Below are 12,020 nucleotides of genomic sequence, written 5' to 3' on the forward strand. Positions count from 1 at the left end.
TAGGATAAGACAGTGGCGAACGCAGGAAAAAAATTTGGGGGGTTTTAGGTAAAAAGACACTGTTTCATTATTTTATTCACAAATTGAAGTCTAATCTTCTTTTATTTTGGGCCATAACATTTAAAATCTCTTCCTCCGTCACGTCTATATCTCTATGGATATTCAATAGAGCCATTCCGTTCAGGCGTGCTTCTCCAGTTTTATTTCTTAAATATGTTTTAAGCCTGCGAAGTGAGGAAAACGAGCGTTCACTTGAAGCGACAGATATAGGGATTGTTGCTCTAATCTTTAAAAAACGATGCACTGTTTTGAAAATTTTTGCATCGCAACAATTCAACGCGTTTAAAAAAGTGTTGGATCTCCTTTTTTGATTTAACCAGTTCCTGAAAATATATTCAAAATTTTAGTTAGAGAATATAATCTGAAGAAAAGATTTTTAACCTTTTCCACATTCTAAATTCAGCAACGAAATCATCGGGCTCTTCTACATTAGCGGACCATTGCTTTTCTAAAACACGAACAGTCTCCTGCATCTCAATAACGTCCAGATTTACGCATTTATTTGGCAAAATGTTTTCAATTTTGGAAAGCAGCTCTCGATGTTTTAAAAATCGTTCATTGATTTGGTCCAAAAAATGATCTAAAAACGGTATATAAATTGATCTGAGGTAATATTCTTCCGGTTCGCCTTCATAATTGTCGCGATTAGTTTGCCGTTTCGCCAAACGCGGAATTTTGATTTCTAAATCTAATTCTGCGGCTATTGTTTTAATTGATTCAAAAATTATTTTAAACGGTTGTTCAGAATCCTTACGCATTTCACTAATTTCAGCATACAAATTATTTGCATAAGCAACGCAGCTGCTCAAATCACAGTCTATTTGCTGCAAACATAGGCTTATGTGTTTTGATAATGCAAAAATTGGCTTTACTATCGCCATAGCAATCACAAATTGAGGTGATTGGATTACAGTAAACAAAGCATGTGGCTTTGATAAATCACTTCTTATATTTTCAGTATCAAGCTCTTCCAACGCAGTACAGATCAATGGGAATAAATCGTTAAATAAAGAAAGAGATTCTTAATGCTCCACCCAACGTGTTTCGCACTTGCTTTGAGTTTGGAAAGGATTCAAGAATAAGATTTTTGAGCAGTGTGCCTGCTTTAGTTGACATCCGAAAAAGATTTACGGTCTCTTTCATGGAACCAATACAATTTCTTATAGCAGGTATTTTGCAAGTCGTTGCGGTGGCTAAATTTAAGCTGTGATTAGCACAGTGCACATAAAGAGCCGCTGGATATAAATTTTGGATGACACTAGCACAACCTTTGACATGTCCACTCATCGACCGCGCTCCGTCATAACCTTTAGAAAGAAAAAAGTATAATTTAATTGTCCCAAAAATAGAAGAGTTGAAAACTCACCTTGACCCCTTATGTGTGCAAAACTAAGTTTAAGTTCTTTTAATTTATCAATTAGCACATTCGCAAGACCGCTGCCAGTTGTATCCTCAGCAGGAACAAAACATAAAAAGTCCTCTCTCAGTTTTTCCTCATTCTCAAAACGATCAACATACCGTATACAAATTGAAAATTGCTCAATGCCACTAACATCCGTGGTTTCATCAGCAATTATTGCAAAGCATTGAGATTTATTAATACGGTTAATAATTTTTTTTTGTATTATTTGTCCTGCTATTTCAATAATTTCAGTTTGGATGCGCCAACTGAAATAATTAGCATTACGTGCTGCAGTTTGAACATGTTTTTTTAAATTTTCGTCGCCACTATCTATTGCTAAACGCAAAAGAGCCCTGAAGTTCCCGTCGTTTTCAGCAGGCATTTCTCATGAAAGATTTCCTTCGTCACGATGGCCTCTTAACGCAAGCCCTTGCCTCCCGCAGACAAGCAAAACACGGATTATAGGATGTAATTTTGCTCGATTTTCAAGCTGTTGCTTTTTGCGGCCATGATCAATTTCTGTTAATATATTGTTTCTTTTATTTTCAAAAATCAGCTTGAAATTGGCTGCGTCTTCCACTGCTCTGCGGTGATAATCCTTCTGCTGATGTTCTTTGCATTTCTCAAGTGCTTTCTTCCAAATTTTAAAAGCAGTTTGAACAAAAGCATTTGCCTTTTGGTGACTACCATTTCCAACGTTTTTCCAAACAAAACCAACGCAATATAGACAGTAGGCACCATCTTGGCTAGGCGAATACACTAGCCATGGAAAAGACTTCAGCCACGACAACTGAAATTTTAAGTTTCGATCACCAGACGACGGAAAAATAAATGATAAATCAGGCTGCCACACATTCGTTAAAAGCTCATATGTCTGCTTTTCGTCAATTTTTTTGCAAAAATTAACAATATCATTTGCAAACTCCTAAAATTAACGTGATATTTGTACATATGTAGGTAAACGAAATATTTTTTTTATTGAAAATAAAAGTAAACACTTACTGCCACTCGGGTGACCTTAAGTGCAGCGTTTTCTTCATTAATTATAACGGGAGAATCACTTACGCGTTTTAAAACACTACTTTGAAAATATTTTTTAATCGAATTTTCACTCATTTTTACCACTTAGTACTTTCTTCAACGACCACTTTGTAATGACGTCAATTACTGTGTAGTACACATTGTATACAATAAGCAAATACATTTCATTGACGCTACTGCGGTAACGGTACATTAACAGTCAAAAAATTCGTTTGTGAGGGAGAATCGACAGTTTAGTGACAAGTGTTGCCGCGAGCTAAAAAAATTAAGTATATGTTGCCAAGCAAAATAAGTATCAAAAAGTATCAAAAGCACAACCGTTGTTTTAAAAATTTTCATTTGAAAAACAAATAATAAGTAAAGTTGTGTATCAAATTCAGACCAGTTTTTTCTGGTCGTTTTTATCAAAAATATAGACATTTTAGTTAAGACACTCAAGTATTTTTTTGCAAATAGCATAATTTTTTTTAATTTAAATTTATTTCACAACAGTTTGCTCATGGAACGAAAACTGAAAGTCATAATAAATGAGTTTTTATTTTTCCTGTATTATGATTAACAATAAACTCTAAAAAAATAATAGAAACCTTATTGGTGACTTTTCAGTTCAGAACTAATTTTCAAAAGAAGTGCATTTTCGACTCGCAATTCCCCTTAAATCTAAAAAAATCCAGTTCAGCAGCCACAGAGTTATAAGGCAAACTCATTACTTTGAAGCAAATTAAAAAAATGTCTCTGTCCAGTTTACATTTTTCTGGGTTTTTAATTGGCCTACATTCCCACAACTTTTTAATACTATCCAGATACAATAGCTTTGTTTTTAGTTTAACATTTTCATAGTTTCAAAAAATTAAATTCTATCAGCAGAAAAGTATCAAAATAGGCCGTTTGTGAACAAAATGGTATCAAATCACAAAATTTAGAAAATTTATTTTTTATCAGGTTTATCAGGTCACAAAAAATTCCACATAAGCAATATACAGAAAAATCCCCGGTTAATGTGTTCCCCATTTAAAAGGTCTCCCCGCTTATAATATTGAAAATGTGCGAGCCATTTAAAGAAATCCATACAAAAATCCCCGGATATAAGAATGAAAAATCAGACAACACTTATTTGATTTTTATTTTTGCGGTATGGCAATCTGTAAAAACATATGTTTGTTGATTAATGACGGTAAATGTGAAACTTTGGCAAAAGTGTAAGTGAAATAATTTTTATGTTTGCAAAATTTATTAGGGATTATTTTTTACAGGATGACAAAAGAAAGGCAAAATTTATAACTACACCCACTGATTAGCAATTTGAAGATACAATTGCTGATGTAGAAAAAATCGTTGAGAGCCTGGCAGATGCAAATACACAAAGCTCATTTAAAACATAAGTATATTGTATGTGATGACGACAATGCATGTTGGACTGATGAGGATTGTTGATGCAGAAGCAGATCCACTGCAAATTGATAATGACGGGTCTGAAGATGAAGAGGAAACTGAGGAAATGCTAAAAACACCGTCACTTGCAGATCGTCTGTATTGCATTCACAGCCTCAGAGCCCACTTCCTGCCGAAAAAATAAATACATTGCTGAATTAGAAAGCATGGAAGAAGACATTCTGATGATAATGAGATGTCTTTCCAATCTAAAATAACAATTTTTTTTTAATGTAATTTTTTAAGACTTTGTTTTTTAAAAAATGTAATTTTTTAAGACTTCGTTCTGTGCAAAATTTTTTCAAGCATGGGCGACAAAGATCTCATTTGTTCCTTACATTTTTATGTTTTGTTTTTTATATGAATTTTACTTTTGTTTTTTTTCTGTTCACTATGTAGTGATGAATACATATACTAAATTACTTTTAAAAAGTATATAATAAATATTTACATACTCGTAGCTTAAAAAAGTGGTTGTTTCATATGTGCACTTTTCAGCTTCAAAAGGTACATAAAGCGGGATTTTCATATAAAGTGTTTCAATTTAGAGCATTTCGCTCGGCTCTTATATCCGAAAAATACATATATAAAAATGAAACCCGTTTTCCGTTGTCACGGCATCACGCGTGAATGGCTGGACCGATTTCACAAATTTTTTTTGTTGTATTTGTTATTATTAGGAGAAGGTTCTAATGTAAAAAAAATTACGAAAGTTGCCGGAAAACGCATAAAACCAGTCCTTTTCTTTTTCCCATTCAAACGTTTTATTTTGTATACACATATGTATGTAAGTAAAAATGAATGTTCGTTTGTTAGTAACGCTAAGTCTCGAGAACGGCGAAACCAATCTTCATGAAATTTTCAGAAGTTGTTCACTGTGGATCTGGAAAGGTTCAGAAATAAAAAAGAACTTTTCATAAGAAAAAGTCGAAAAATTGGAAATTTCCAAAAATTGACTGTTTTCATACAATTATTGTTTCTATTGTTTTTCAATATTTTGATTGTAAATTATTTGAATCGTTGAATTTCGGTCGCTTGCTCTTTTATTCCGACTATTTAAAAACAAATTTTGAAAATATTCAGTGAAACCTTTATGTGTGTTTCAAACGAAGTGATCAATTACAGATTGAAATTTGTTACGAAGCCGCGAAAGGTCCCGCTAATATCGGTCGGTGTTCTTTTTGCCATCAACGCCAAGGCACATGAACGAGTACTCCCAGGATGCGATGACATACGTGTGGAATTATGGATCGGGGTCAATCAGCAAGCGATCGTCACGTTGTCACAGCACGACTTTTCAAACAACAGTCGGTTTGTATGTCTAACAATAAATGCACGATGCAAGCAACATGACGGTTATTGGTCATGGACGATACGGTCGATACGTGAACTGCAATAAAGCGCTTTGTAGGATATTTACTTTTGCAATTCATGAACGTTTTCCGACTGTTGTGCGTCTCGCAGTTAATTTGACGAATGTCCAAAGAGTGTATTTCAGCTCAAAGAATACAGTACAGCCAGTGGAAACACCGCCAGCAAAAAAATTAACATTGACGAGTTTTTTCTCAACTTTCGTCAGAGATCCGTTTGCGAGAACATTGCTCTATTCGGAAATACCCTGATATTATACATGGAATGCATCGTCGAAGAAATAGTTGCACAGAAAGCAACGCCAACCAGTAGATTGACATTAAGGTGTGTTTTCAACTAATGCATTAGGACGAATTTACACAATCCACCCGAAAAACGACGATTGCTTCTACCTTCGGTTGGTATTGATTAATGTACGCGGTTCAACTTCATTTGAGTCATTGCGTACTGTAAATGGTACGGTGTGTGCAATTTTTTAAGAATAAAGTCAGCAATTACAATTGCTGGAACATGATAATCACTGGAATGATACGATGGACGATGCCATAGCTACTTCGAATGCAAATGAAGTTCGCACACTTTTCGCGATAATCATTTTGACATATCAGCCTTCAAATCCGCGTCAATTATGGGATACGAACAAAAATGACATTGCCGAAAACATTTTACATCGCCTTCGTTAAAAATTGGAAATGGTACAATTTCGGTTGATACTTCCGGTGCTTCGATATCAATTCCATCTTCCCTTTATCAATTCACGAAAGATGAACTCATCACAAATGTTCGGACATTGGCCAAATTATCGTACCTACGATTCCTTAAGTGCACGCGCAATGTTAGCTGCCAAAAATACCGATGTTGTTGACTTAAACTGGAAGATTCAAAGTCAAATTCCGGGAGACTTGCGCTGATACAAATCGATCGATCGTCTTGACAATGAAGACGACGCCGTGAATTATCCAGTGGTATTTTTAAACTCTTTGTACAGGCTTGGTATGCCACCGCATCATTTGCGTCTCAAAGTAGGATCGGTCGTTATTATGTTTCGCTATCATCATGGCCCGAAACTGTGTAATGGAACCCGACTGATTGTGACGCACCTATCGAATACAAGGGGCAGAATGCTTGATTCTACGAATTCCTTTGAGTTCTAACGATCTCCCATTTCAGTTCAAACGTATTTCGTTTCCAGTGAAAATTGCATTTAAGATGACAATCAACAGGACCTAAAGATAGTGTAAGGGATAAATTTGGAAATGCTATGTTTTTCACACGGCCGTGGCGTGCTCACGAGTTGGAAAACCATATTTTCTGTACACCAAAAAATGTTGTTTATCAAGCTGCGTTACATTGAAAAAAAGAAACAAAAATTAAATGGTACATTTAACTTTCTTTTCATTTCAAAACACATAATTTGACGCAGGCTGCGGGGTCAGCTAGTATTTTGATAATTACCGGTTAGAAATAAGTAATTCCCTTCCAAATGTGGGGTGTTGTCGACATCAACATTTCCTTCATCTGTAATCAGTTCTTCGTTGTGACCAAGTATATAGGAACGCAGGCTATACTTGAACTCCTTCCTGTCAGAGTGATCGTGAAGACCGCCTTTTAACCTTATTACGGCAAACAAATTTTCTTAAACGTCCTGGTTTAAACGAGACTCCATGCCTTTCTTCCGTTCATTAGCCTCTGCAGGAGTTAATCTGGTTAACGTGAGAAAAGCGCTAGGTAGCAACTTCGTTAGCCTCCGAGAACTTAAACCTGCAAGAGTGTTTGGTTATAAAAGTAAAATTATTGTGATCAAAATGCTATAATTACCCATTTTAAATTGCAAATTTCTTTCGAAGGCTTCTGGCGCGAAGTGCACAAAAATTAATCCACTGTTTTAGTACTGTTTTATCCTAAGAGAAATGGAAAAATCTCCATTTCGTAGCACTATCTTTAATATTGTTATTATTGCATCCGAACACTGCGCAACTCATTTTAAAAAATATAAAATTTCACAATTAATACTACACGCGAAAATACAATTCGAATTCACGTTCAAAGGCGCGGGCGAATAATAAGTCAACCGAGATGTCAGCAAGAACAGCTGACTGAAAGCGAACATGCGCATTGCGTAATCTCTTTCTCTATCATTCTTGGTTTTTTATAACATTTTCCATTATGGCCAGAATGAACAAAATAGTAATTTGTGGGCATCTAAATTGAAAACCCCAACATTTAGTACGAATAAAAATTACTATATAATGGTTTCATCACATCACTTCACATCACAAAATGGCGTTAACCGAAAACCTATAAAGTGTCATAACTAAGCCATAAATAAAGATATTAAAGTGAAATTGGGCACAAAGGATCGCATTAGGGAGGGGCATATTTGGAAGTAATTTTTTTGGAAAAGTGGGCGTGGCCCCGCCCCCTACTATGTTTTTTGTACATATGTCGGAAACTACTATAGCTATGTCAACCAAACTCTATAGAGTCGTTCCCTTCAGGCATTTCCATACACGGTTGAAAAATGGAAGAAATCGGATAATAACCACGCCCACCTCCCATACAAAGGTTATGTTGAAAATCACTAAAAGTGCGTTAACCGACTAACAAAAATCGACAGAAACACTAAATTTTACGGAACGAATGGCAAAAGGAAGCTGCACCTAGGCTTTTTTTAAAAATTGAAAATGGGGGTGGCGTCGCCCACTTATGGACCAAAAACCATATCTCAGGAACTACTTAACCGATTTCCATGAAATTCGGTACATAATATTTTCTTAACACCCTGATGACATGTACGAAATACGGGTGAAATCGGTTCACAACCGCGCCTTCTTCCAATATAACGCTATTTTGTATTCTATCTGATGCCTTCTCTTTATAATATATACATTAGGAAATTTATATACAATTCAATACTCAAAGTACACTAATTGATCTAATCTAATTAATTTTACAGAAAAAAAAATAAAAAAATATGTAAATTATTATCACTTTATCATGCGAGAGTATAAAATGTTCGGTGACACCCGAACTTAGCCCTTCCTTACTTGTTTCTAGTTACAGCTTGCACGGACTGACGGATGGACACACACACAGACAACCGGATTTCGATTAGTTTTAGGTGATACGTACAACCTTGTTAGGGGTGAACAAAACTATAATACTCTGTAGCAACTAGCTGTAAGACTATAACTAGTAAAATCGCGCTAAATCAATAACTAAATACGCCTGAGACATTAAATTTTACCACAGAGATGTTATGGTGGCTCCTTATGTTAGCTATGGTGGCACCGCCCACTTTTTGGGGAAATCCCATATCTTGGGACCCGACTAACCGAATTCGAAAAAATTTGCAAGTGGCATTTTTTTATATTCTTATATCACGTTGTGACAATGATTGAAATCGGACAATAGCCACGCCTTCTTCCCGTATAGCTCAATTTTAAATTACACTTGATTCTTATATTTCCCAGTACACAAACCAAGAAGTTATTAATATAACGGGATTAAACTTTGCACGAATTTGCCCTTAGTGTATGCCACCTATGACCAACAAATGTTCAAATCCAACAAAAACTGTTCACGCCCCTTGGTACGGAATATGTGGACACCAGTTTCTACAGTTGACTTTTGATCTAAAATATCGGTCAATGAGTTAGATGTATAATTGAAATTCAGGGTTAATCCTTGTCTAACAATGGTATGTCTGAATGACAAAAATGAGTTGAATCGGACCAATACTTCCCTTAGACTTCATATACCTAATATAAATATAATCGAGCTTCTGGGTGACTTTGTAGCGCATATATCGGCCAATATGTAAGTTATCTCAATGAAAATGAGCTTGCATATTTTGCTCATAACAGTGTATCTTTTTGCCTAAAATAAAAAAAATTTAAGCGAAAACTTGTCCTAGCCCCCATATAACTAATATCTGGATTTTCGAACATCGGGCTGACTTTACTCTATATGATTAGTTTTTTAGTAAGTGACATGTAATAGTATATGGTATTGGAAAATATAGATTAAATCTGGTCGATATTACCCCAACTTCCATGTACTATATTTAATGGTTGTTGTTTTTCAAACAAACCTTATGTGTCTGTCAGTAGATGAGATATATATAGTATATGAATATATAAAATTGCTTGGATTTCGATCCTCAGGTTGACATTTTACACCACAAAATATTCCCTGGCTTTGGTTCTCGTAAGTTGCAAGAGTATAATATGTTCAGTTGCACCCGAACTTAGCCCTTCCTTACTTGTTTGCTTACATTTTAATACGTTTATATGCAAACATATGTGGGATCAGTAAACTCGACCGTACGGTCAACAAGATCTCGTACGAACAAAACGCAACCTTACCAAACATAGCAACCGTACCAAATACAAAATTAACAACTCTGACTCGAACTAGATAGCCAACCCACGGACGCTGACAGGTCACACTTGGGCAGGAATAAAGGGATGTTCAACTTATTCCAGTGTGAGAGCGCTTCAAAATTAGCGTTTTTTATCAAGAATGATAGAAACAAGATTGCGCAATGACGAGTTCACATTTTGTTCGTTCTGCGCATCTACGTCACGGTTGACCAACTTACAATCAGCTGATTTTCAGTTGGTTGTTTTTCTTTGCAATAAGAAGCAATTCTGTATTGCAGGCATACATAATCATGAAAATCATCAATATAAGTGAATATTAATAAAAGATATCAATATAAGTGAATATTTTATAGTGAACATTTACCTACATATTCATTTAATTGAATTTTCATTGTATTATTTAAAAAGAGACAATCTTTGCTGTGTTTGTTTCAACCATATACATTTATGTAAATAAAAAGATTGAATATTTTGTAACCAAGTATCAATTTATTGTTTTATTTTATTTTCTTTTTTTACTAAACATATGTTCAATTATGTTTTTATTTAAGGAACGAATCCTAAAATACATTCTAGCTCTGAAAAATAATTATATTATTTTCGAGCTACAATTTACAAAATCACTTAAATCTATGTGTTTCTGGACGTAATTTGTACATATGTATATGCAAATCATTACCATTGACGTCGTCAAATATTGCTTGCAAGGCTCTCATATGCTCCATCAACATATCTGTTGGTTTTGAGAGTCTTCCTTCAGAAAGGTGATCCACCCAAGTATGAGACGAACAATTTTCGGAATTTGCACAAATTTCGGGGTTGTCTTTACCGAGTTTGTGGCAGATGTACCCTGCCAAATTCTCAAGTCCGTCGTTGTTGAGAATCTCCAAGTCATCATTTTTTTCGATCGAGTCAGTGGAATTCAGATCAACTGACACACGTTGAAAAATATTACCTGCAAAAATATAATAAACGTACATTAAAATTGTTATTTATTATTATTAGTATAATTAGGATAAAAAACAGTGGTTAGTATGCAAAACTTAGTTTGTATGTAAGTACATATTTGCATTTGTTAACATCAATACAATTTTATACAATAATGTTTTCTGTAGCTTTAGGTTTATAATACTATGTACGTTTAATATTTTGATAATTACCGGTTAGAGATAAGTAATTTCCTTCCAAATCTGGCGTGTTGTCGACTTCAACATTGCCTTTTTCTGTGATCGCTCCTTCGTTGTGACCAAGTATATAGGAACGCAGCCTATATTTGAACTCCTGCCTGTCAGGGTGATCGTGAAGACCGCCTTTTGACCTGATTACGCTAAAAAAATTTTCCAAAACCAGGTCAAAACGTAATCAATTTTGTGCTGCTGTCTTAAGTCATCCAGCAGCAATTTCAAAGCATTAATGCTTTGGAGTATACCTGTAAATCATAAGTAAAATCAAAAACTGTAGAAAATCAACTTATCTAAATATATATGTAGCCATATATGAATCCATTGTTTTAATGCGGCTTTATCCTTAGGGAAATGAAAAAATCTCCACTTCGTAGCAGTATTTTTACCATTGTTATTATTACAACAGAACACCGCACAACGCATTTTAAAAATATAGAATTTAACAATTAATATAACACTTGAAAATACAATTCGAATTCACTTTCAATTGCGCGGGCGAATAATAAGTCAACCTTGACGTCAGCAATAACAGCTGACTGAAAACAAACATGCGCATTGCGTAATCTCTTTCTCTATCATTCTTGGTATTAATATTTCGATAAGCTTCAAAGTTGATAGTTTTTCTCTTTCTTACTCACGTTTTCTCCCATTCAATCGAAAATTGGACAAAATGTAACATTGTTGGTGAACAGCTGGAAATGTTTCAATGTGTTTGTGCAATCTGCTACCTCCGTCTTGAAGGGAATGTATCTCACTAAATAAACATCGATGTTTCGTAAATGGCTGAAAATTGGCCATCATTAATTTGAGGTACCTTCATGAAACTGAGGGAACTGCCAGTATGTGGTATGTAAGTAGCAGAGACAAAGAGATGCCCAACTCATCTCTCATTGGAAGTGTGAGACCAATTTCTAAACGTCAAAACCTCCTGACAATTTGAAATCTATGAAAAACAAAATATAAATGTAATGTTACTTCCTTCATGGTCAGAAATAAAAAATGTAAAACAGTGAAAATTAAAGAAAAAGGTAAAATTTAAATATATTTGGTGCATATTTGTATTTTGTAATATGATGCTCTATTATATTAATTTTTATTGGAAAATTATTAAAATCATTTATGAAGTGAGAGTTAACAAGCTTAAAA

General features: G+C 34.6%; 2 protein-coding genes and 1 long non-coding RNA gene across 3 annotated transcripts; all 3 read right to left on the reverse strand.

The window, feature by feature from the left end:
- Positions 1-338: 338 nt before the first annotated feature.
- LOC120780055 lies at positions 339-916 on the reverse strand (the record flags this gene model as incomplete). The annotated part of the gene is made up of 2 exons (XM_040112325.1): positions 442-916; positions 339-383 (listed from the first exon to the last, which is right to left on the reverse strand). Coding segments are annotated over exons 1-2 (422 nt in total), but the record flags the coding sequence as incomplete, so codon positions are not given.
- Positions 917-1,062: 146 nt separating this feature from the next.
- LOC120780056 (zinc finger MYM-type protein 1-like) lies at positions 1,063-1,655 on the reverse strand (the record flags this gene model as incomplete). Its single annotated transcript, XM_040112326.1, has 2 exons — positions 1,063-1,367; positions 1,427-1,655. Coding segments are annotated over 2 exons (534 nt in total), but the record flags the coding sequence as incomplete, so codon positions are not given.
- An 8,869-nt stretch (positions 1,656-10,524) lies between these two features.
- LOC120780059 lies at positions 10,525-11,811 on the reverse strand. The gene is made up of 3 exons (XR_005705802.1): positions 11,513-11,811; positions 10,851-11,119; positions 10,525-10,645 (listed from the first exon to the last, which is right to left on the reverse strand). It is a non-coding gene; the product is annotated as an uncharacterized LOC120780059 (long non-coding RNA).
- Between the last annotated feature and the right edge of the window lie 209 nt (positions 11,812-12,020).

Source organism: Bactrocera tryoni, unplaced genomic scaffold, assembly GCF_016617805.1.
Source record: "Bactrocera tryoni isolate S06 unplaced genomic scaffold, CSIRO_BtryS06_freeze2 scaffold_13, whole genome shotgun sequence".
Lineage (NCBI taxonomy): Eukaryota > Metazoa > Arthropoda > Insecta > Diptera > Tephritidae > Bactrocera > Bactrocera tryoni.